At 39.1% G+C, this 26,566-nt stretch overlaps 1 protein-coding gene across 3 annotated transcripts; it reads right to left on the reverse strand.

Moving 5' to 3' along the window:
• Positions 1-1,351: 1,351 nt before the first annotated feature.
• Positions 1,352-23,266, reverse strand: LOC144562235 (glutamate receptor 3.5-like). Of its 3 annotated transcripts, none has more exons than XM_078311424.1 (7): positions 22,926-23,266; positions 4,969-6,356; positions 4,163-4,440; positions 3,907-3,938; positions 3,384-3,552; positions 2,505-2,739; positions 1,352-1,901 (listed from the first exon to the last, which is right to left on the reverse strand). In XM_078311424.1, exons 1-7 carry the CDS (start codon positions 23,191-23,193, stop codon positions 1,515-1,517), a joined length of 2,757 nt encoding a protein of 918 aa, XP_078167550.1. In that variant the 5' UTR covers positions 23,194-23,266; the 3' UTR covers positions 1,352-1,514. The 3 variants fall into 3 exon arrangements, with proteins under 3 accessions (XP_078167550.1, XP_078167549.1, XP_078167551.1); XM_078311423.1 differs by having other exon boundaries at positions 3,384-3,555; positions 22,926-23,265; XM_078311425.1 differs by lacking the exon at positions 22,926-23,266 and adding an exon at positions 20,141-20,464 and having other exon boundaries at positions 3,384-3,555.
• Between the last annotated feature and the right edge of the window lie 3,300 nt (positions 23,267-26,566).

Consider the following 26,566-nt stretch of genomic DNA (forward strand, 5'->3'; position numbering starts at 1 on the left):
GGCCGCAGATCTGCCCCGCCCCCCTACCTGAAGTATTTTGAGATAATTCAGGCATAAGAACATTTTGGAAATAAATGATTTATCAATAGTATTATTATCTTTTTTATGAATGAAATCGTTAGTAGGCATTTAAAGCCACTAACTTTCAAAAAAAAAAAAACAATAGTATTATTATCCCATCGTCTTTGGATAAGATTAAATTTCTGTCAAAATCTTGATATTAATGTATTATTTGCCAATGAAATGAACCCTCTAGAGGTACGTTTGGATAAGAGCTAGAATAACTAGAATAGTGAAATTTAAGAATAGTAAATGAAAATAGAAAAAAAATAGTAATTTTCAAATTAGTATGAAAATGATGTTATTCGGATTAGTAAAAATTAAGCTTCTAAATAGCTAGCTATAGCGGTTTTGGACCTAGAAAGGTAAGCTACGGGGTAAAACTGCGCTAATCGAGCTACGGCCGCTATAGCGTGTAGCGCGTAGTGGCAATAGCGGTCCGCTATGCTACATTGGCTTATGATTTTGCAATTTTAATGGACGTTAATGTCCAGATGGGCTTTTTTTACTTTATCAAACTATATCAATATAATGGAACATGTGCGGGCTATACCGCTATATCAATTAAATTTTGTATTATGCATTATTGTTGTGTTTTCCAAAAATGAAAAATTAAAACAATGCCTAGGAACCTTGTCCGTGAGAAATTGAATTTCAATATGAATATTATAACTTTTTAATCAATTTGGTGTTTTTTTTTTCTTGATGAGACATGCTTACTATTAGTAGAAATATAAAATATAATTTTTGAAATAAGAAAACGCTATTTATGATAGCTTCCGCTATAGCTGCGCTATTCGCTAAAGCTTTTTTTTTTGGTCTCCCCGCTATGCCGCTATAAACGCTATTTAGAACCTTGGTAAAAATGTTGTTTGGAATGTATATTTGGAATAGTGAATAGCTGTAACCGATAAAAAAAATAGTATTATCAATGTGCTAATTAAAAGGAAAGATATGCAAATGGGGTCTCAAACAAATTTTCACGACGTGGAGATAATGAAAGTTGTGTCAATTTTGTCATTTCGGGACGAAATCCGAGAAGGAAACATTTTTTCTCTCTCTTTTCACATTTTCGAATAGTAGTTATTCCAACATTTACAAAGAATAGAGAATAGCAACTATTATCATTGTTTCAAATAGCAAAAATATTATTTGGATGCATATTGCTATTCCGAATAGCCTCTATTCTCGAATAGCTCCCTATTCTAGCTATTCTCACTTCATCCAAACATATCCTAATCTTCACTGGCGATTATGTTTTCCAAATCTTTTGCCCCTTCACAATTCAATATCAATAAAGAACTTCCAAACTATATATTATAAACAAGAACCCAGCATACATATTACACAAAAATATTTAATCAATAGAAATTTGTGAGGTTTGGTGACCATTATCACTATATTTTCTCGTAATTGACTTTTTCACCTCTCCGCTCTTTTATCTCTTCTTCAGATCAGGCTTCCTTGGTATCCATAAACTTGATCAAATCTTTCAAACTACACAAACTAGTGAGCCGTCTTGGCTGGTTGACACATGGCAGCGTTTTTTCAGCAGGCAAAGGTTCATTTTCTCTTGTATGGCTTGTTCTATTTTTAAACTGAACACATATCTTTATAAAATATATAATTAATGCCGAAAAACAAACCCCACCACATAGTAAAAAAAGGCCCCAAAAGCTGCTTAGACTTAGACGAATTGACTCGATATCTGTATCCTCAGAACTGCACCCATCGTAGCTGTTCAGCCATTGGTCATGAATGCGCTGGAGTTCTCCACTCTCTGACAGCGTCAGAATAGCAGTTGAGAGGTCAACTGCTAGCGGAGAATCTCTTTGAAATGCCTATTAAGAGAAATATACATGATTAAATGGTATGATTCAAATACATGTATTACTTGTAGTCTTGTAGATTACACAAGTAGTCTCAAGCATATGTATGTTATTAATCTATGATCCTAAAAAAACTGTATTTTCAAAAAAGGTAGGTGTGGTTGCCTCCATTTTTCATGCTACTGTTCGTGAAAACTGTTCAATTTGACCTATATTATTGACTCTGACGTACATAAAATATTATGGCATCTCAACTTTGTTGTCACGACCAAGAAATTGTAAAATTAATTTCTACAATTATCTATACCATTAGATTTATACAGAAGATTTTGTAATTTTTAAGTGTGCATAGAAGAAATGACATGCATCACATTTCACCATTTTATTTGACATTTCAGCTTTAGAGTTTGATTAAAAGTTTATAAAAGAGAGGATTAGTGGGAGCACCAAATGTAAAGTTATTTCAACCCTCTTTAAAATATGGACACTATTTTGCCTTTGAAATTTGAATTATTGAGTGTTTTCAAACTGTAAATGATTTTAAGAGTTTATAAACATATCTTCAAATTGAAATTTTACTATATACTTTGCAATAAGTCTTAAAAAGAGACTTACGAAACCCCATCCTTCTCGGGTGAACTCCTGACCAACAATGCGAAAGTTGCAATAACTTTTGAGGAAAATCTTAATATATGGGCTTTCATCAACTATTGCCGCGACACCACCTCCCTGGGGCCCACGTGTCAGGGCATCAGCATACTCTTCAATAGTAGTTAGAGGCACAAGCCTTGACTCAGGTATGTTCAGCTCCTCTATGAGGTAATTCTTTGTGAATTTACCAACCTGGTACCTGTCAGAAAATGTTGAATCTTTTATATCTAAAGATTCATGATGTAGGTATGGTACTAAAAAGAAAAGAGCCGGTCTCTAAAATATCATCCTTTTTCCTTTACAGCCCTTGAAGATAATTTTTCCATTTTAGTCCCTTAATAATTGGAGTTGTATGATTGCGATCCCTGCCGTGACCTCTTGGTAAGATAGACATAGATTAAAGAATGCTGATGGGAATGAGCTTCTTTTTGACTGATATATTCTACAAAAGTAATCTTTCAACATCAATGCTTACTAGCAACTCTTTCCTCTATATAATGAAAATTAATTTATTTTTTCAGTGCTAACAATGAATATGTGGATTTTTGAATTATAAGTGTTCCACCAAAATGACTGATTACAAGCTGACCAGGAATTGTCTACTTTTTGTAACTACAAGCTACTCCAATAAAATTCAAGGTTTCCTTTTATTTGCACCATTACCTGTATATGCAGAAGAAACTGAATGTACCTAGTACTTTCTTAGAAACATGACTGTTTTTAAATCCACAAGTGTTCTATTCAAATGGAATGAACACATTAGAATCTAGACCAGAATGTTAGTTTTGGATGTATTCATTCCAAACACAAGTTAACAATAATAATGAGAAGTTTTTATAATACCCAATAGGATCACGACTGGCTATTAGGCTATCAAGGCCTTTGATGCCAAAGGAGAGTTGTTGCACAGTTAAGATTGATGTGAGAGATGCAGTGTAGCTGGATGTAACAATCAAGACCACAAACAACCACACGATCAGCACAAACCGGCCAAGCCCAGATTCTATGTCCTCTTCTACAATTGCAATACAACAAAGCCAAAACAATATTATATACTTAGTAATTTTCTTTTATTTCTAAAAATATACTCTGTGACAATACCAAATATTATCAAGCATGCCCCTGAAAACAGGTCCTATGTGCCATCACAAGTGTTGGAAAAATATTCATCACAAAGTTTATTCAAAGTACCCAGAAAGCCCCTCTCCCTAGTTTTATTTCTATCATTTTTCAATTTCTGGTTGTACGTTGACCTACACTGTTTTCTAGGGTTTGTGTCATGGTTTGTGGTATCACATGGAAGAATACTCATTTCTTCTGCCTTGTTATTATTTATTCAAGTCAGAGATGAAGGAAGAGGACATACTGTGTGCAAAGAACATAGTGGAGAAACTGAACCTGCAGAATGAAGAAAACAAATCAATAGATTTTTTTTTTTTGAAAAGGAACTCAATAGAAAATTAAAACAAATTATACAAATAAAAAAAAAATACATTTGCTAATAATGTCATAAAAATTGTAATGTGCTTTAACGGTAATGTCCAATCTCCACTGCTGCTACAAGACATTGAAAAGATGGTAACTTGGCAAAAAAAAAGAATAGGTAGGAACTGATTGCTCACCAAAATATAGTGGAAACTTGTTCTTGTGGTGGTCCATGGAAATCCTTGTTGGTTCTGCGTTCGAGAATCCAAATAACAACACCAAAAAATAGGAAAAACACAACAATAACACACCACATTGGGAGTGTAAATGGTTTTAGAAAGGCCCATGCACCTGAGCTGTCGTGCTTAACTGGTGCAACTATCACCAAACCTGCTTCAGCATAAGGTTGTGTGAAATCCACTATCCTTGTTCGGTTTTTCACTATCGCTATGTCCCCCACTGCAGCGTCCAATTCCTGTCAAGTTTAAAAGTAGATAAGATCTCAAGATCTCAAGTGAATAAGTAGAGTTAAATGCTATTTGATATGTCATAAGCTATACCCACTGGACCAACTTCACGTACAATTTATATAGTACATGTACAGATCAATACCAGAACCTTGCTGATAAGTCACCTCTATGTCTTGGTATCAAGCATACCACATGATACCAATTCATTCAGTTCTTGTTGGTCTTGTTAGTTAGCCATCAGTTAATACCTTCATACAGGTATTATGTACCAAAAATGGACTGTCTTGGTACCGAGTCTAATTGGCACGGCATTGATATCACTCTGGTATGGTATTGGGAATTTCGACGTATATCTGACCGGCATTTCAACCAGGACTTATCCAATACAGGCTATAGCATTTGACTCATATGGTAGTCTTAGCTCCTAATGCCAATTAAAGTTGTTCAGTTGGCTACCATGCGGCAAGTGTGTGTGTATGTGTGTTACGGGGGGGGGGGGGGGGGGGGGGGGGGCAGAAAGAAAGAGCGCGTACATTGTGAGCAACCATATTAATTATATGATCATAATTCGGGTTATCAGTACCACTTCCAATCAGTACAAAAGAACAAGGCACTGGGTATGGCAATAACTTGATTGCTGCATTAAAAACATCAATACAGAACCCACTAGCATTGCTGTTGGATTTAGAATTAGACCCGCTTGACACAAACTGCTTAAAGCTGGCCTTGTTTGGCACTCCAATTCGCAAGGGCTGGCCATTGTTTGGGAAAACCCAACCACGTTGTTGCTTCGTGGTCCCACCAGGCCATATCACATCATATAGCCTACGGGACTGACCTGAAAAGTTTTGTGGCTTTTCATACAGGATTTCGGGTGAAACTACAGATAGACCCGAGTAATTTGACCAGTAACCAATCAATCGTGGCCCAGTAGACACCACATTGATGATATCATATGCGGGGCGGATCAGGTCCCGATTTGCGCCAAACTGAAACTGTCCAGTAACACCTGTGAAGTTTGTGCTCAACAGATTTTGTAGTACGCCCTCACCACCATAAAAGATTTTCAAAATTGCCAGGTTTAAAGCGCTTCCATTCACATCATGCAAACTTGGGTCAGTTGAGAAATTTATTCTGTTTCCATTCGTTTTTAAATATTGATCAATTGCATGTGCCACTAACCACACTGAATCATAAGCATACAAACCGTACGCATTGAGGTTGGACCCAGTAGCTGTATTGCCTGTTTTGTTTCTCCATCTTGATGCAAATTTCTTCTTGAGATCTGAATCTGGTGTATGACCTCTCAGCAAAATTGACCCTTGTATCAGATTAAGAACTTTTGGGTCGGCATCCACTGACCTGTATCCATATCCTAATCCGAACCCATTAGAATCCAAGACTGCAGCCAGCCAATCAGTTACGATCCAAACGTAACCAGGTCCTGTCATGCGTAATTTTTGAGCAACAGAAAAGACGGTCAGACCTGAATCTGGGTTCACATGCAGGACATAAACTCGTGATTCCATTAAATTGACCCGTAGAAGCAAGTCAGTGATATCAGTCTGATCCATGGCCTGTGCAAAACCCGCTTTGTATGAAATCTTTGCCCTTCTGAGCGCCAGTTCATCACCCAAGGCGGCAATACCATTACGTCCATAGTCATCATCAACATAAATTGCGGTGACCTCACGCCACTGGAAGAAGTCTATAATGTCGGCTATGGCGCGCATCTGATACTGGTCAGATTGAGTGGCACGGAGGAAGTAGGGGAATTCTAGGGAGGAGAGAGTCGGGTCGGTTGCAGAGAATGAGACTAATGGTACTTGTAGTGAGTTCGCCACATGGGAGAGTATGTGACTGCCTCCTGATGATTGTGGGCCAATGATTGCCACCACATTCTTCTCTAGTACTTGTAATGCTGGAGAGAATCATGACCAGAACAAGAATGTGTAGCAAAAAAATTGTTAGAAAGGTTTTGAACACAAAAGGACATATATTTCTATTTGCTTATGCATTTTTATTTTTTATTTAGTTGCTCACCACCTTGTAGGAATTTGATTCTAATTCAGAGCTTGGTTAGTGCTCCTAATTTCACTATCATGGTATCATAAAAGTTTAAGACCATATCAGCAAGGCCCCCTAGGCTGCAACCTAACAAATCTAGTATACCTGATAGGTATACGCAGGTTGTTAATACAATCCCATAGCATAATAGATGAAAATACATTGGCTCAAATGACCAAGTAGCTCAAGTGATATACTAAGATAACTTTTAAGAGGTTATGGGTTGAGATCCCACAGGAACTAAATATGGATGAAGGCTTCCTCAACGAACCAAAAAGTTCAGTGTGAACAAGAAAAGAAAAGGATTCCTCACAAAACAACCACAATAAACAGAAAGGGTACCAAGAAAAGAATCAGATGATTTTTAGGAGAAGATCCACAAAGATTTAAAAAGAGAAAGAAACATGCATAGACAGTCGAAAGCTTTTTTATTAAATGATGGCACTTCTGTGTGTATAGATATGGAAATGCAAATTTACACATACCTCCATGAAAGATTTGCTGATTTTTCTTTATCTTTTGATCCAGCAAAATAAACCAAAATTGTTAGGACTTTAGTTTTTACATGTTTACTCTTAGAAAATAGATGGTTGTAACAGATGTGCAAAACATTTAGTACCAAGGAGGGCAAAGTCTAGGGACATAGCCAGGATTTTCATCAGAGGTAGGCAAAAAAAAATTATGACAAAAAAATTATCTCTTAAATCAACACAAATAAAATTTGATTTGAACTACCTATGTCTCTTTGAGAAAAAATTTATTTGTTAAGTTGACATGATCTTTTGCTAGATAAAATATATTTTAGTTAGTAATTGATCATAACATATTATAGTAGTTCTTTTGTCCATATAGCAACATATTTTTATACATTGTAATTTATACAAGTAAGAAATTATAGACAACATTTAATTTAAACAATCATAGTATTACTTTCGGTCTTATTTATTGTTGAGATATTTGTATCTTTATCGTTTATTGTATTAGAATAGTTTTGGGGGGTCTATCGGTAAATAGGCCATTATGAAATAGTCTAGGGAGTTATTTGTAAGAGTGCTTTGTAAGGCTCTATATAAGCCCAAATCATTAATCAATAAAATAACTTTTGGCTGAAATCTTTATGGTATAGACGTCACTGTAGCACCGCATTACTGTAGCAGCCGCCTTTCTCTCTCCAACCGGTTTCCCTTCTCTTCTCTCTAGCTGCTTCTTCTTTAGGCCGACCACCACCTAGGCTTGTTTGTTTGATTGAGGTCGGCTGGCGTGGGGGGCCTATACCCCACGATACCCGCAGGAGGGTTGATCGGGTTTGGATCTCGATCTTTGATGACTGGATAAATCAAGATCGGGTCAAGAAAAGGAAGCGAGGGGGAAATGAGTAAGATCTAGATCTTGAGGGTGCAAGATTGGGTTTGGAAGAGGAGGAAGGTGTTTGAGGATGTCAGGAGATGGCACGGGAGGTACGGGATTGGAGTGTCTAGGCAAGATCGATCCTGAGGTTCTGAAGGTCTTGGTCGGGCTCATACAGGGAGCTAGTGCCTCGACCAAGACTGCGGTCTCAGCACCTGCTCCGGTGCAGGTCAAGCTAGATCTTCAGAATGTGGAGCTGAAACTTGATGGATCAGCCACGTATTTGAGCTGGTCGCTGATATCACTTTATTAGATGATACCTCGCATATTTAGCCTATATTTGACTTGATTTCGTACCAAATTCACGTTCTAAATTGTCAAAATCATGTGTATTTCATTGATATATTCTTAGAATTTGGTACTGCTGAGAGTTTGTTTGTTTTCTGCAGGATTGGAGCAAAATACACGAAGAAACGGCGTTTTTGGACACCTTGGTACGGCCCTTACCAAACTTGGTACGGCCTGTACCAAACTTAGCCGTTTCAGCCTTCTTCCCACCTTGTACGGCCTGGCCGTACCAAATTGGTACGGGCCGTACATAGGTGCCGCCTGACAGAATTCAAATCTTGGCAGAGGCTATATATAGCGGGGGATCTTTCCATTTTCGAGTATTCCACTTCATTCCAGATTGAGAGCTCAGTGAAAGAGAGAAAGAGAGTAAAGGAGCAAGAAGAGAAGATCAAGGAAGAGGAAGAGGCGAGAATCGACGGATCTACACCTTCTCCATTCCCGATCTTCAATCTAGTTCTTTCATGACTTTCTCTATCTCTTTTCTTGTATATCTGGACAGATCCATGACTTGTGAGTAGTAGACTTTCGTTTCTAGGGTTTGTAGATGGATTTTCTTGATTTGTGTTGCTTTTCTTGATTTGGATCTTGTATGAACTCTTGTGATTGATTTGATTGTGAATTTGCTTGTCTTGATTGCTTTGTGTTGCTGTGATTGCATGTGGTGTGCCTATAGTGGTAGATCAACCCTAACAAGGTCATGTGACCATTGCCTTCTCTCAACCAAACCAATCCCTTTAGGTAGACTTGATCGAATTGAAGCCGAAAGGTTGAATTCTCCTCTAATCGACAGATTAGAGGTTACCTTAGATCTCCAATCAATCAACTAGAGGATCTGGACCAAAACACGAGAGTTGAGGTTTAGAAACCCTAGAAGGTGAAGAATTGAATCCAAAACTTAGATCTTGAACCAACAAATGAGAGTTGAGGTTTAGGAACCTTAGGTATGGTCAATTGAACCTTTATCAAGAGTTTAATACGAGGTACCAGCAAGAAATACATCAACTCGAACTTGTAAGCTTTGTTCTGGTAAACCAGTACGGCCCTTACAAGAGTGGTGCGGCCTACCCGTACCAAGCCCCATACGGCTTGGTCATACCAGGTTGGTGCGGCCTGGCCGTACCAACTTGGTAAGGGCCGTACCACTAGAGGCAAATCAGAGATGAAGTCTGAAACCCTTGAAACACCTTTTATCCCAAATCAAAACACAGTTTATACCTTTTCTTGCACATTTACTATTCTATATCATTGTGTGATTGCTTGAGTTGATTCCTTAGGAAAATTAAACACCAAAACCCCTTTTTCTCACTTCTAGTCTTTAGCTAAGCTAAGTAAAATTTTAGATAAAGAAACCGTCCCTGTGGATCGATACCCGATTATATTCCTCGATAGGGTTGTGCACTTGCAACCCTAATCGGAAGGTGTAACCGAGGTTTAAAAGGTACGCTCCCAAGCGTACCGAAACTTGTGTTGCGCTTTACGCCGATCATTAGACCTATTATTTCGACTTGTTTCCATACAAAAATCTATGTTTTGAACCAACAAATGGTGTCTTTTACATTGAATATCCATAGAATGTGGTACTGCTATGTTTTGGTTCTTACTTTGCAGGAATCAGGCGAAAACAGGCAAAATCAGGGAAGTTACTGAATTCTGAGACATCTGATGCGACCCTCATCACATCTGACGCGACCCTCATCAGAGTCGACGCGACCCTCATCAGAGTCGACGCGACCCTCATCAGAGTCGATGCGACCCTCATCAGACCTGATGCAGGTCGCATTGCGAGCTTCCAGAGCAGACAGCAAAGCCCAAGTCAGATCTGTTGCCTATATAAGGAGGTCCTATGCCAGAATTTCGGGAGCTTTTTCCCCCTTTACATTCCAGAACACTTAGAGAGCAGAGATCAAGAGAGAAGAAGGAGATTGGAGCTTACTTGAAGAAGAGGAGAAAAGAAGATTGCAAGATCCTCTCCAATCCACCTTGGATCTTCGAGCTTCATCATGATCTGCCTATTATATCTCTCTTTTATGCTTTGTTTCATCATGACTGAGTAGATCTTTAGTTCCTAGGGTTAGGATGTAGTCTCATAACTTTGTCTTTGAGTTGCATGTTGATTTGATCTAAGTTTGAACTTGTGTGATTCTTTGTTGGAGTATTCATTGATTGCTTGATTTTGATTGCTTGATTGATTCTTGATTGTCTACTGTTAGATGTCTATAGCATCTCTTCTAGTAATTTGACATTGATGTTTCTTGCAATTGAGATTTAGTATTTGAAGTAGATTTATGATCAATAGTAGCCGAGAGGTGAATTTTCCATAATTGAAAGGTTGTGGATACTTCTAGCAAACCAGACAATCAATTTAGGTTAGATACCAGTAGGTGAGAGCCACAGGTCGAAGCCTCGCACAAGAAATCAACTTAGATACAAACACATGTCAGCTCTGCTCGAGGGCCATGCGACCCGCATCAGAGATGATGCGAGTCGCATCAAACGGGTCGCATCAGAGATGATGCGAGTCGAATGATAGGTCCAGAGAAGGCAAAGTTTGAGATGAAACCTGAAACCCTGGGAGCGCCCCTTTTATGATTGTTCAAAACTAAAACCTTTAATTGTTTTCATTCACTATTAATCGAATTGCTACTTGAAATTAGGAAATATAGACAAACCAAACCCAACTCTTCACACTTCTAGTACCTAACTCGGATTTGTAGGAATTTAGAATCGAATTAAACCGTCCCTGAGGATCGATACCTTAATATACTATACGGATAGGGTTGTGCACTTGCAACCCTAGATGAGAGTAGATTCAAGGTTTAAACTGGTATAGCTTGATGTACCTGAGACTTTGTAGCCTACCTTTGTAAGCGAACAAGTTTTTGGCGCCGTTGCCGGGGACGGCTATTAATTCTTTTCTAGATTTTTGCTTATCCAAGTTAATCTAGATTTTAATTTGTATCTTTTTCTTTTATTTTTCTCTTACCACAGGAACACAGCTGTTCCTGCACAACCACCTCTCGACGCGCCCCGCATCACAACCGACGCGACTCGCGTGGAAGAGACAGAGAAGCTCAAGATGCTATGGCAAGATACCAACAGTGGTCCGGTCACGACAATTCTCGAGGAGGAGGAGGCGGTCGATACAGGGTTGATCAGATCACAGCTCTATCTGCTAGAGCTGCCGAGCTGGAGGAAGCCATGCAAGAGGCTCTAATCAAAATGAGCATGAAGGCAGTCGGTAACCATCGACCACAGCCATGTGTCATGTGTGGGGACATGAGGCATTCTTACGAGTCTTGCCCACTGGCAGAATGGGATGAGGAACCCGAGCAGGTCAACTATCTCAGCACCTACAATCGCAATTTCTACAACAATGCACCATTCAACAACTCGAACAACCACGCATTTCAATCTGATCCACCCGAGCCGTACATTGATCCCGCTGTGAGTGACTTCATGCACCAGCAAGGGAAGATGAATCAGATGATGCTCGAGCAGATGCAAGCGATCAATGCCCAATTAGCTGCTCGAAGCAAGATGATGAATACGCTAATGGATCAATTGGCTAAGGGACAACTCCGCGAGGGATACGAGAGTTCAGTTAAAAATTACCCTGATGAGTTGCAGGTTGAAACAAACAAGTTAGAACCAGTGTATGGAGCAGAGGTGACAACTGTTGACCTGGAGGAACCTGGATGCGGGCTGCATGAATCTCACGCGAGTCGCGTGCCACGACCTGAAGACTTGGAGACCAGAGGAAGCGGGTTGGATGAAACCCACGCGGGATCCGTACGCGAGCCGATTGCACCAGACGCGGGTTGTGTCAAAGCCCAACCAGAGGCGCCGACTTTTGAACTCAAGAATCTCCAAGCTAGCTTTAACTTCAGGTATGAGTTCCTAGTCCCAGATAAATCTTGTCTTGTAATCATAAGTGCAGATCTCAAACCCGATCGGACTGCCACGCTCTTGGAGAAAATGAAAGCTAACACAGGTGCGATCAGGTGCTCTATCATGACCTTGAAAGAAATCTTGTGGATTCTCCTGATGCAAGGGCTTGATCGCATGGTCCGTGTACCACAGAAGTGGGTGCTTCCCCCAGTGTCGCCTGATCCACCTCCCACCAATCAGTGAGACGCCCCCGCCTCACCCCCCACTCCATGTCTGGTTAGTTTCCATATTTTCTTCTATTTTACTTTTTCTTGTGTGAATTCAAGCATTGAGGACAATGCTTCATTCAAGGTTGGGGGGGTGAATAGAAGAAAACTGTATCTGCATTTAGGTCATGTTTATTTTTCCAAAATTTGCATTTTTAGGTGATAAATTTGTGTGATTGCTTGGGTTAAGGACTTGTTTGAACAATTTTGGTTGTGATTTGGATGACTTTGAAAAATTAGAACTAACCTCATAATTGATCAAAGAACTGATTAGGAAGGGATGTTTTGAGAACTTGAAAGGATGAAAACTTGAATTGTATCAAAAATCAATTTTTGAAACTGAACTGTGCCTTTTAAATAGGGAAATGGGGATTTGGATATTCATTGGTATGAATGAATACCAATGGATGTGTGTATTCATGGTATATGTGCAAAAGCAAAAGAATAAAAAAATAAAAAGATGGAGAAAATAAGAGTACTGGCAATAAGTCCTATTGGGCGCCTTTGAGCTCGTCTCCCAAATTAAAAAAAAAAGAAAGGATGGAGAAAATAAGAGTACTGGCAATAAGTCCTATTGGGCGCCTTTGAGCTCGTCTCCCAAATTTAGAAAAGAAAAATAACTTTTGCATATATCAACACACGAAGTCCGCGACTTGCTAACCTAAGCTTGTTCCAAGCTTGGGGGAGAAAAAGGGAAAATCTCCACAAATGAGACCTTGATTTTAGTAAAAGAATGATAGATTGATCAATTCGAGTATTCAGCTTTGCAAGTATTAAAACATTCTAGAACTTGAAGTTTGATTAGTCAATTTGTGGGGTGAATCAAAATTGATCAAGGAAAGTCCAAATCGTACCATAAAGATTCTCGAAGCTCTTGATTTAAGCAATTCATGTAAATTTTCACATTTAGGAACTTAACTTGCATTTAGAGTCCAACCCGGTAACAAAGAACAGATCTCTGCTTGAGGACAAGCAAATGTTAAGCTTGGGGGAATTTGATATCACTTTATTAGACCTATTATTTCGACTTGTTTCCATACAAAAATCTATGTTTTGAACCAACAAATGGTGTCTTTTACATTGAATATCCATAGAATGTGGTACTGCTATGTTTTGGTTCTTACTTTGCAGGAATCAGGCGAAAACGGGCAAAATCAGGGAAGTTACTGAATTCTGAGACATCTGATGCGACCCTCATCACATCTGACGCGACCCTCATCACATCTGACGCGACCCTCATCAGAGTCGACGCGACCCTCATCAGAGTCGATGCGACCCTTATCAGAGCCGATGCGACCCTCATCAGACCTGATGCAGGTCGCATCGCGAGCTTCCAGAGCAGACAGCAAAGCCCAAGTCAGATCTGTTGCCTATATAAGGAGGTCCTATGCCAGAATTTCGGGAGCTTTTTCCCCCATACATTCCAGAACACTTAGAGAGCAGAGATCAAGAGAGAAGAAGGAGATTGGAGCTTACTTGAAGAAGAGGAGAAGAGAAGATTGCAAGATCCTCTCCAATCCACCTTGGATCTTCGAGCTTCATCATGATCTGCCTATTCTATCTCTCTTTTATGCTTTGTTTCATCATGACTGAGTAGATCTTTAGTTCCTAGGGTTAGGATGTAGTCTCATAACTTTGTCTTTGAGTTGCATGTTGATTTGATCTAAGTTTGAACTTGTGTGATTCTTTGTTTGAGTATTCATTGATTGCTTGATTTTGATTGCTTGATTGATTCTTGATTGTCTACTGTTAGATGTTTATAGCATCTCTTCTAGTAATTTGACCTTGATGTTTCTTGCAATTGAGATTTAGTATTTAAAGTAGATTTATGATCAATAGTAGCCGAGAGGTGAATTTTCCATAATTGAAAGGTTGTGGATACTTCTAGCAAACCAGACAATCAATTTAGGTTAGATACCAGTAGGTGAGAGCCACAGGTCGAAGCCTCGCACAAGAAATCAACTTAGATACAAACACATGTCAGCTCTGCTCGAGGGCCATGCGACCCGCATCAGAGATGATGCGAGTCGCATCAAACGGGTCGCATCAGAGATGATGCGAGTCGAATGATAGGTCCAGAGAAGGCAAAGTTTGAGATGAAACCTGAAACCCTGGGAGCGCCCCTTTTATCATTGTTCAAGACTAAAACCTTTAATTGTTTTCATTCACTATTAATCGAATTGCTACTTGAAATTAGGAAATATAGACAAACCAAACCCAACTCTTCACACTTCTAGTACCTAACTCGGATTTGTAGGAATTTAGAATCGAATTAAACCGTCCCTGAGGATCGATACCTTAATATACTATACGGATAGGGTTGTGCACTTGCAACCCTAGACGAGAGTAGATTCAAGGTTTAAACTGGTATAGCTTGCTGTACCTGAGACTTTGTAGCCTACCTTTGTAAGCGAACAGTCACGTCGGGTTAAGAGGGCTCTATCAGGAAGGAACCTGGAGGTGTATCTGACAGGTGAGAAGGGGGAACCAGTGAAGGACTCGGTTGAGCACAATAAGTGGAAGACTACTCATAGCCTGCTGCATACCTGGCTTCTGAACTTGATGGTCGCATCTATCGCTATCACGGTGGATGGCATAGAGGCCGTGAGTGATGTCTGGGGGAAGCTGCAGAGGATCTATGCAGGAGCCGACAACAACTTGAGGGTATTTCAGATCGAGCGGGAGATAGAGGCAGTGGCACAGAGAGAGAGATCGATCCAGAAGTATGCCGCAGATCTGGAGCGACTGTGGGCAGACTATGATCATTTCTCACCACCCGCGTACTGCAAGGACACCGAGTGCAAGAAAGGAGATCATAGAGTCCAGAGGAGGACTATGCACTTTATGAGGGGGTTGAACTCGGCATTTGAGCCAAGGTGTGCGGTGCTACTAGCTCAATCGAAGATTCCCTCACTGGATGAGGCAATCTCGGCTATGATACATGAGGAGAGCCGGATTGGACTGCAAGCTGGGGCAGGAGGACTTGCACAGGTGAAGTAAGCTCTAGCAGTCTCCAACTCAGGTAACACAGGGTACAGAGGCGAGACTCGACAGTGCTACAATTGTGGTGAGGTAGGTCACATGAAGCAAGCTTGCCCTAAGACACCCAAGGAGAGAGACACAGGTGGGAGGGGGCAGTTTGGGAGTCATGGTCGCGGCCGTGGAGGTCGGAGAGGTGGAAGAGTAGGCAACCGGGCACATCTGATGGTTGCAGAGGAGGAACAAGAAGCTAGTGGGGATCTCACCGAGGAGGATCAGACACTCTTGGATGGGTTCTCTCAGATGCTGAGGAAGTAGAAGGCAGTGAGTGTGGGAGATAGTGCATCCACCTCATCTTCATCAAAAGGTAACTTTGCTCTGTTTGCTTAGTCAGCCACAGGTACTTATGATTCACTTGCTCTTGCCTTTATTCCTACCACTAGATCAGCCGAGTGGATAGTTGATTTTGGTGCGTCTAGGCATGTGACGGGTGCTGCTGGGGAGTTTTCTTCCTATACTCGCTTAGCAGCTCTAGAAAGCATCCAGACAGCTGATGGTACAGCCCGGCTTGTGGTTGGTAAGGTTACAGTAAAATGTACCAACTCTCTAACTTTGTCTAATGTTTTGCATGCTCATTCTTTTCCCGTAAATCTCTTATCTATAAGTGTAATTATCCTCCAACTAAATTGTGTTGTTACTTTTGATATTCCTAAGGTGATCTTCCAGGAGAAGAGGATGGACAGGAGGCTCGGGACTGGTACATGGCATAGTGGACTGTGGTACATGGAGCGAGATGGGATGGACTCAGCCCTTTCGTCCATTGTGGAGAGCCCTGGAGGAGTTGGGAGTAGTGTGGAAGATTTGTTTCTACTCCATCACAGGCGTTTGGGCCACCCTTCTTTTGGTCTTTTGAGTCGTTTGTATCCCATTTTATTTGAAAAAGCTAATAAAGATAAACTTGTTTGTGATGCTTGTGAGTTGGGCAAGCATACTAGTAGTTCTTATGTTAGTTCTGAGTCTAGGAGTTCCAGTACTTTTTATTTGATACATTCTGATGTATGGGGACCTTGTCCTACACCTACTGTTAGTGGTTTTCGATATTTTGTGACTTTCATTGATTGTTGTTCTCGTGTGACTTGGCTTTATTTGATGAAACACAAGAGTGAGGTTCTTTTGTGCTTTAGGGATTTTCATAAAGGGGTTCAGACTCAATATGGGGCAGTTGTAAAGGTATTGAGGTTTGATAATGGGACGTAGTACACCAACAGGGCCTTTGGGGAGTATCTGTCATCCCAGGGAATAAAGCATCAGACCACTTGTCCATACACACCTGAGCAGAATGGGGTAGCAGAACGAAAGAATATGCATCTCCTGGAAGTAGCTAGGAGTATGATGTTTGCCATGAATCTACCGAACTACTTGTGGGGGTAAGCAGTCAAGACCGCTGCGCAACTGATCAATAGGATACCCTCATGAGTATTGGAGTGGAAGTCTCCGTTTGAGGTGTGGCAAGGTAAGAATGGGGATATCTTTCCTTTGAGGACCTTTGGATGTATCTGTTTTGTGCAGGACAGAAGACTCAATGTGGGAAAACTGGACCCAAGGGCGGTCAAATGTGTCTTTGTGAGATACTCGGTCACCCAAAATGGGTATATGTGTTGGAGCTTACTGGTTTGCTAAACCCCTAACGGGTTCAACCCGTTTTGCCCGGCTCGTACCCGTTACCCGCTACCCGAGCTACCCGTACCCGTTGCCCGGGTACAAACGGGTAGACGGGTACGGGTAATAAACGGACCGGACAACCTAATTTGAAAAAAAACCCGTTGTATCCGTACCCGTCTACCCGCACACCCGTACCCGTTACCCGTACCCGACCCGTTTCACTTCAAAAAATTTTGAATTTTTTGAAGAAAATAGAAAAAAAAAATCGGGCGGACCGGACTCGTACCCGTCAACCCGCAACGGGTACGGGTAATAAACGGACCGGATAGAGGTTTTGGGAAAATTACCCGTCTACCCGTCACGGGTTTTACCCGTACCCGGCCTACCTCTTTACCCGTCCTACCCGTTACCCCTAACGGGTAACCCGGAACGAGTCACGAGTAACCCGTTAGCAAACCACTATTGGAGCCCCATTAAGAAGAGGTTGTTTGTGAGTTTGGATGTCACGTTTCGAGAGCTTGAGCCATACTACACTTCTGAGGTTATCTCACTCTTTGAGGATTCATTCGATACTGGAGGTATGAGGCGAGAGGGGGAGAGTAGTAGTAGTGGTGAGATGCAGCAGATGGTGAGTGTAGGGGCTATCCCTTGTTCAGTTGTGGTGGAGTCGGTTGTTGTGCCGATTATAGAGCCGGTCATTGTGCCAAATCAAAGGGAGACTGATACCGAGGGTGGTGGACCTCAGGCTCAGGGGGAGCTGAGAGTGTACACGAGGAGACAAAAGGAGAATGAGGAAACAATACATATAGTGACGCTTGTGCCAAGTCCCTTGTTCCTGCCTACCTCGACTCCTGAGACACCTTTCCCATCCACCGCAGACTCAGAGTACACAGATGATATGATTCCTCTCTCTACTCCTCCCACTCCCTTATCGGTAAGGAGGACTCTTCACGAGAATGCAGGCATTCCTCCTGACCGATATGGTTTCCCACATGACATTGCCAACTTTGTCTCTTACTCACACATATTACCTGTACATGTAGCATTCATTGCATCTTTGGACATTGTCTTTATTCCTAAGTGTTGGCAGGGTGCTAAGGAGGATCCAAAGTGGGAAGCAGTCATGCTAGAGGAACTTGAGGCCCTCGCCAAGAACAAAACCTGGGAGCTTGTGTCACTACCACCTAGCAAGAAGACCGTTGGATGCAAATGGGTATTCACAGTGAAGCAAAGCCCGGAAGGGAAGGTCGAGCGGTACAAGGCCTGATTGGTGGCAAAGGGGTACAGTCAGACCTATGGTATAGACTATGATAAGACCTTTGCACCCGTGGCGAAGATGAGCACAGTACAAACATTGGTTTCCTTAGCCGCAAATGGGGGGTGGAAGTTACACCAACTCGACGTGAAGAATGCTTTTCTTCATGGTGACTTGTTGGAGGAGGTGTACATGGAGATACCACCAGGTTTTGGCACGAAAAGGATAGTGGGTAAGGTGTGCAGACTCAAGAAGTCTCTTTATGGGCTAAAGCAATCCCCTCGAGCTTGGTTTGACAGGTTCAGGAAAGCTATGGTAGGCATGGGGTATCGGCAGACCAATGCAGACCATACAGTGTTTTTTAGGCAACGAGGAGCTCACACCACTATGCTTGTCGTATATGTGGATAACATGATTATCACTGGGGATGATGAGAGTGAGATCGCTCAGCTGAAGGTGAGATTGGGCTAGGAGTTTGAGGTAAAGGACTTGGGGCGACTTAGATACTTTCTCGGTATTGAGGTGACCTGTGCCCCCGAAGGGATTGTTATGTCCCAAAGGAAGTATGTGCTAGACCTGCTCACTGAGACAGGCCCTGCAGTTTCTCCAATTGATGTGAAGGCCAAGATGAGTGCAGAGGCAAGAGAACAGGTTGATCGTGAGAGGTACCAAAGACTGGTAGGCAGATTGATCTATTTGACATATACTCGTCCCGATATCTCATTTGCAGTGAGCGTGGTGAGCCGCTACATGCATGACCCTAGGAAGGACCATATGGACGCAGTGTATCACATTCTGAGGTAGCAAGAAGCAGCCAGTTGTTTCGAGATCGATAGCAGAAGCCGAGTACAGGGCTATGGCATTGGGAGTTGCTGAGATGGTGTGGCTGAAGAGGTTGTTAGAAGAGCTCAAGGTGAATCATGAAGCTCAAATGAAATTGTGGTGCAATAGCAAGTCAGCGATCAGCATTGCCAACAATCTTGTGCAGCATGACAGAACCAAGCATGTGGAGATCGACAGGTTCTTCATAAAGAAAAAGCTAGAAAGTGAACTATTGGAGCTGAGTCATGTAGCTACTGGAGATCAAATAGCTAACTGTCTCACCAAAGGACTTAGCTCAATAGATCTAGATATGTTTTGTGATAAGATGGGCTTGATGGATATCTTTTGGCCATCTTGAGGGAGAGTGTTGAGATATTTTTATCTTTATCGTTTATTGTATTAGAATAGTTTTGGGGGGCTTATCGATAAATATGCCATTATGAAATGGTCTAGGGGATTATTTGTAAGAGTGCTTTGTAAGGCTCTATATAAGCCCAAATCATCATACAATAAACTAACTTTTGGCTGAAATCTTTATTTATTGGCTCATTTTTTTATAAATTAGTCATAATAGAAAAACATGCTTTATTCAGTAATAGCAGAATTTTATGAATTTTAGCAAAACATGATTTATTTAATCAATCATGTCTCTTTAAGAATTTTATGACCGAGAATGTAAAACATGCTTTAGTCAGTAATAGCAGCTAATAGTATTACTTTTGTGCAAATAGAAACAATACACCATAACTTATACAAAATAAAGAATTATATGGAACTTATTTTTGTACATCGGCAGATTAAATGAAGTAATTAACAAAATTTTATATATGCAAAATAAACGTATGACAAATTGTACTTATTTGGACTATTTAATCAGCAACATGTGGTATAAATAGAAGAAATACATTAATTACTATAAAAAAAAAAAAGGTGGCATACATAGTCAAGATTATACTTAGTACTTGTTGAACAAATGTAAATTTACACAAACATCCTTTTAAGATAAATATTTAGAATATCACAAATGAAATTTATAAAGTTTGCATAAGATTGAAGAGTACCCCTTACCATCAGCTTAAAACTGTATCCCAGGAAAGTCTTCTCCATTTTCACCATGTTACACCGAGCACATTAGACACCTCAACCCCACAATCAATTAACATCCCCTTAATTGTTTTATCCCTCTCATATGATATTCTGATTACTGACAGAATTACAGTCTCTAGTCGACCAACCACGCTTCCAGATGGAAAATAATCAACTCCATTTCTTCCCAAAATACCCCATTCAAAGCACTGTTGCATCATCTCCCGCTTAGAAGTGCGGCCAGTGGCACTTCTGAGCGCATCAGATGCAGCCCCACCAGTCCGTAGCCCGCCCCCGCCAGCCTGCCCCCCGTAGTTTTTTTAGATGAATTTTTCTTTTCTTTTGAGAGAGAATTAGCAATGGTTTATTAGGTTCAGGATTTAGCAATGGGCGAGAAAATTAGCGATGGCTGTGTAATGGGCTGCTCATGAGCCGAGTTGAGTCCGAGTTGACGATAACTTGGATTCAACTCGTGAACTCACGAGCGGAGTTGAGTTTGAGTCACCAATTTAGTTTTGAGTCAAAAACTCTGATTTGGAATCAAATTGCGAGCAGTTCGAGTCGAAGCGAGTCGATTCGTAATTCATAATGTAATACATAGTGAGACAGTCTAATTTAATTCTAACAAAAAAAATTACATAGTTTATCAAAATAATACACAATTAAAGGTACATAAGGAGATAATGGCCAACACATAATTAAAAATTACAAAAATACCAAAATAGTACATAATCTGAAAAAGGCGAGGCGGAGACAAAGTGGAGAATGGGAAATTGGGGATTAGGTTTAGTCGCTTTTCTGATTTTTTTTTTTAAATTTTAAGTGGCAATTTGAAAAGCAGGTATAAGGTTTTGGGGGGCACAAAAATTAGAAATATATGAATTAGGATTTAGTGTGATGAGTCCAATTAAGTTGATTCTGAATCGAGTTGGGGGTAACTTGGAATCGACTCATAAATTAACTGAGTTAGTAAACTCGAGTCAGTTTTAACTCGAGTTATAGTGAGTTGAATCCGAACTGATTCCGAATTGAGTTTTGAGTCATGACCTTTTTTGCACCCCTAACCGTGTTCACGAATTTTTTTGAGAGAATTGGCGATGGGTTGTAGACAACAGGCCCAGTTAAATATGACCAACAAGCAAGGGCGGACCTAGAGTAGACCAGGGGGAGCCGCCTCTCCTGGATTTTGAGTTTTAGTGGTGATCTATCGGTACTGATCTACTTTGCTCCTCCTTGAAATTTTTTTTGCTCCATTTGGATGTTTAATTTGTAATTCAGGGTTAAATGTAGTGTTAAAATGATAAAATCAAAATAAATTTCTTGAATTATGATCGATAATTAGAATTATAAGTTAAAAGATAAAAAATTATAAGTCGGAGCATTAGAAAATATAAGTCAAAATGTTATTATTTTTTTTAATTGGATACCTAATTAGTTAATGGGTTTAAATCCGATTCATTACTTTTTTGCCCCTTGACGAAAATTTTGAGTCCGCTGCTGCCAACAAGAATTTCAAAATCTAAAAGTACATAACTGTGGCAATGCCTCTGCCAAAGTCAGTATAGGTATTAATACGAAAGAGCTCGTCATTCTGCTGAATGCTGTGCCTCTGCCATATTCGGTAAAGATATTAAAAACTTCTCTCAATTGATGAAATGTATGATAAACTATTGAACTATACTTGATGTTTTGCATGTTGTACGTATAAGAGGGATATATACCAATATATGATGAAAACATGAAACTAGGTGAAGAATTAAATGGCCCCTAAAAGAAAAATGAGCATGCATGCTGTCAATTAGCTATTAATTTTTGTTTCCAAATCAGTAGTTAAAATTTTTGGTAATTCTACCAATATTCATGACATGTAGGAAGCTCTTTTAAATCTCCAAGAAAATCAAACGGGTCAGGGTTTGGACTCTAGGATTGAAAATTTCTGAATAGAGAATTAATGACTAATCCATCGAGAATATGTATCTACGAATATAATTAATGCATGAGGAGGGATCGAGTTACAACACTCTTGAGTTACAACAAAGTTACAACATCTATTTTTTTCATTTTCAAAGTCCAAATCATCGATTCAAACCGTTAGATATTCAATCTATATTAAAATGTGCTTGGAGACCAAATTTTATATTTTTTGGAATTTTTTTGCTATTTATTAAGATGGGTACAAAATTGCTGTTTTTATTAAAATTCTGCACCATTAAAAAACAGCGATTTTGTACCCATCTTAATATATAGTAAAAAAATTTCAAAAAATGTAAAATTTGGTCTCCAAGCACATTTTAATATAGATTGAATATCTAACGGTTTGGATCGATGATTTGGACTTTGAAAATGAAAAAAAATAGATGTTGTAACTTTGTTGTAACTCAAGAGTGTTGTAACTCGATCCCTCCTCTTAATGCATATATATATATATATATCCGAGATGAATTTGGTGAGCTAGGCGAGCCTCTAATTGATTTCAAAGTTGAAGGAAAAACACATGATGAGAAGGAACAGTAAGTGCTCTCGAGTCGATATATGCATATTCCAATCAAAACCTCATGAAAACTATAGAGCTTTTTTTGCATGTAGACCCCGCAAAATCGTTTTATTAATTAAGGTCGGCTGGCAAAGAGTACAGCCACTGAAAATCAAATTAATTCTACATTTTTTTTTTCTCCAATCCACTACTCTAAGACCACATCATTTAATAAAAAAAATGTCAAACATTATTATATCCCATTAGGAGTATAAAAATAGTTGGGTGCATTACCTTCAATTGTAGCAAGAAACGCACTACAATTGGTATCACGTGAGATTACATTGAGCTTCGTGTCAGGGAGTATGGTTCGATCTGAGTTCACATCTTCTACTGCCAGCTCAATTGCAAGTCTAGCAGCGCGACCAATGATGGAATTGTATGTGTAGAGAGCTCCTATGTTAATGCTTGTAATATTTTGTGGGTTTGAAGTTTGGGATCTTGTAATGATGGCTAGAGAAACAGAGATTAGGAACAGCAAGAGCAATGAAGAGCGACCCATTTTGGTTTGTTGGGTAATCACATCTCTCTCTCTCTCTCTCTCTCTCTCTCTCTCTCTATATATATATGAAAAGTTACTGTTACATATATCTTAGAATTTGAAAACATGTTTATAAAAGTTTATAGCCATTTGTAAGAAGAATCAGTCTTTGATCCAGTGTTAAAGAGTAACATCCTCCATCTTGCTCTAGGCTGAGCACCAGTGGCATAGTTAGGATTTGAGCCAGGAGTGAGCAGAAATGGAATTCAAGTTTTACTCATGATGAAAAGTTGTATCTATTTTTGAAAAAAACAAAAAATTTTAAGTTATTTAATGATTGTTATTCAAAAAGAAATCTCAAAATAGATATAACTTTTTATAAATTAAATGTCCTAGAAGGATCACAATATTTTCTGAATTACCTAGAAGTGACTTTTGAACCGGGATAAATAACTCAGAATCTAAGCATTTTTATTTTTTTTCTAATAACACATAAAGAAATATATTAATTTTTCTTACAGCCGCGACAAATCCGACCTGAAAAATATTGATCCGGGTTATTTATTACAGTCTTTCTAATAAATCAAATTATATTATATTTCATCTATTTTCAAAGAAATATATTCAACATTTCTAATATTTTAATACAAAAAATTTAAAAAAATTTTGTTTTATAAAAAAAAAAAAAATGAGACCGTGGGAACCCCACAGTCATTATGGTTTTTGAAAAAAAAAATCAATCATATTGGTTCCCTAAAAAACGTTTTATTAATTATGGTTTATGAAAAAAATCCAAGTATTTATTCCAATCGTGGACCCCGCATCTCCGCATCAACCTTCCCCAATCGTCCATGCGTCAACCTTTCTCTAACAAAAATAGTTGACCACATAGATATAAATACTTGTAATACTTGATATTAATACTTTTAAATGTCAGCAGTGTCATATGTGTAAAATACTAGGCATAAATCTTAAATTACGAGGTATAAATACTTGCGTGACGACGAGCTTGAAAGTATGTCATCATGGATCTCATTTGAAAGATAAAATTGTGTAGAAGACGTTCGTGGTTTTAGATTCGCAAAATTTCTTATAGATCGTGAGAAATGTGAACGAGATTGAACAAATAAAATTGGAAGAATAATGAGAGGATGAGAATGGAGGGGGGGGGGGGGGGATTATCAGGGTCCAATCATTAAATGATTGGCTTCTAGATCACAATAATAACATCTTGGCTTCTAGATGCATAAAAAAATTGTATTTTCTGCTTTGTTTTCATATGAATGAACAAGTTAAATCAACTAACGTTCAAAAAATATCTACATTAGTGTATTTTTATTGTCCATTAATAGTTTAATACTGATCAAAATAAAGTTGACATTTTTTAATCTTTTACGTATGTACAGAGAAATGATATCGATGATATTTAAAAAATATATTTTGACATTTGAGTTTTAAGTTACAATTAAAGTTTTAAATGAAGTTCTAATGGAGAAATAAAAAATATATAATTGCATTTAATCCACATTTCAATTGAATTTTTATTTTTATGAATTTGCGACAAAAAAAGAGAGAACAAACTTGAGTCGTCTTAATTAGTATCATTTTCCAAACACAATATATATCTTTAATTGAGTAGGTTCCGATATGAGGAGAAATAAAACCGAAATTTTATACTATAATAAAAAAAAATACAAAACAGTATCGTCTGATGAGAATTCGAAAACTACGTCAAATCATTCAGTGGCCTCAAAGATTAGAGAGTATCAATTGATCCTGCAACTCTAGTCTAGGGGCCTCCAAATAAATTGGCGGCCCTATTTTTTTCTTTTTCTTTTTTCTTACATAAATTTTATGATTTCTTTGAAATATGTGCCACCTCATCTCCGCCAATTGAAATTTTATTTGAGCTGTAGGACAGATTGGCGATCCTCAGTCTTTGGAACCGCTAAATAAATTGGCAGCCTGAGTGAATCTCGAATTCTCACTAAACTGAAATGTTTTGATTTATTTTTTTGTATGAATATAGTAGAAATAAAAATTTCGGAAAATAAAATTATAAAGCTTCCTTTTCAAATTCACACTTTTTATTGCAGGGTCGTTTTCATTTTATTTAATTGAGCTAAGTTACATTGAAATGATTCCAATAAGATAAGAGTGGAGATAAAAAAAAGAAGTACAGGGATATTATTATTATTTTTTTAAAGTAAGTGATTTTAGATGCCAACTAATAATTTTATTGATAAAAAATATAATTACAAGAGTCAAATGACTCTAATTTTTAAATCTAAACTCTTTTATTCTCAATAATTTATCTAAACTACTTTCATCATCTAATCCTACTTATTTACACTCTTAAACACTCTAATACATCATTCTCCAACTCTCTTCACGATTTGATTTGTTTTCGTCCAATAGCCGTCGCACTCTGACGGTCCGAACTACTCACTGTCGCGCTTTGACACGCACCGCATCACTCCAACGATCCGAACTACTCACCGCCGTACTTTGACACGCACTGCTGCACTCCGACGGTTCGATTTACTCACCGTGGCACTCCAACGGCCGGATCTACTAACCGCTATGTTCCATGACCGGATTTATTCACCGCCGTGCTCCCGACGGCTGAATCTAGTTACTGCCGCGCTCCGACGACCAGATTAACTCACCGCCTCACTTCGATCGTGATGGGTAGAGACTATACGCTTCAAGCTCCGATGATACCACGCTCTCGACTCCGGTCGGCTCTACTTGGTTCGGCTCCCTCCTTTCTCTCTCATTCTCTTCTCTTCTTAAGGAGATAGAGATGGAAGAGGAGAATATACTAGTGTCGGATAGAGATCTAGAGGAAAATGAGAAAGATAAAATGGAGTAGAGAAAGGGACGCGGCTAGGTCTCGATCTCCCGTTTTTTCCTCTCTGCACGACAGAGCGAAGTTGTCCCTTACTCTTGTAATTTCGTTTGTTTCTAAAGTGGGATGTTACTTTCACTTTTATTATATTTTGTAGCACGCAAGTTTCGAATACTCGAATTTGTCGGGGAGTTAACTACCACAAACAAATAAAATATTTATATTGCAATAGAACCTCACTTATAATTTTCATATGCAAACTCTGCTTTCAAATTCTTTAATTTTGACAATTACTCTTTCAAACTTTTCATTTGTGCAATCCCAACACCACCAATCTGATTTTCTACTACCTTTCATTTGTACAATTAATATCTAAATATGAAAAATGGATATAAATCACCACCACTATAATATCTCTTTTATTTTTATTTGTGTTATATATGTTCTACCCTAGATATATAATTTGGATGATCTAGTGCTATTTTTTTTTTTTGTAACTACGTACGACATGACATTAATTTTTAAGGTCTAACTATATTTAAA

Source organism: Carex rostrata, chromosome 11 (assembly GCF_964058835.1).
Source record: "Carex rostrata chromosome 11, lpCarRost1.2, whole genome shotgun sequence".
Classification (NCBI taxonomy): Eukaryota; Viridiplantae; Streptophyta; class Magnoliopsida; order Poales; family Cyperaceae; genus Carex; species Carex rostrata.

Excerpts from the sequence above, each read along its gene's own strand:
- LOC144562235 (XM_078311423.1), bottom strand. The coding sequence starts at position 23,193 with ATGGGTCGCTCTTCATTGCTCTTGCTGTTCCTAATCTCTGTTTCTCTA. Across the intron at positions 4,441-4,968 it reads TTAATATGGTTGCTCACAAT|GAATTGGACGCTGCAGTGGG; the intron begins GTACGCGCTCTT and ends TAAACTTGACAG. Across the intron at positions 1,902-2,504 it reads CCCGAGAAGGATGGGGTTTC|GCATTTCAAAGAGATTCTCC; the intron begins GTAAGTCTCTTT and ends TTCTCTTAATAG.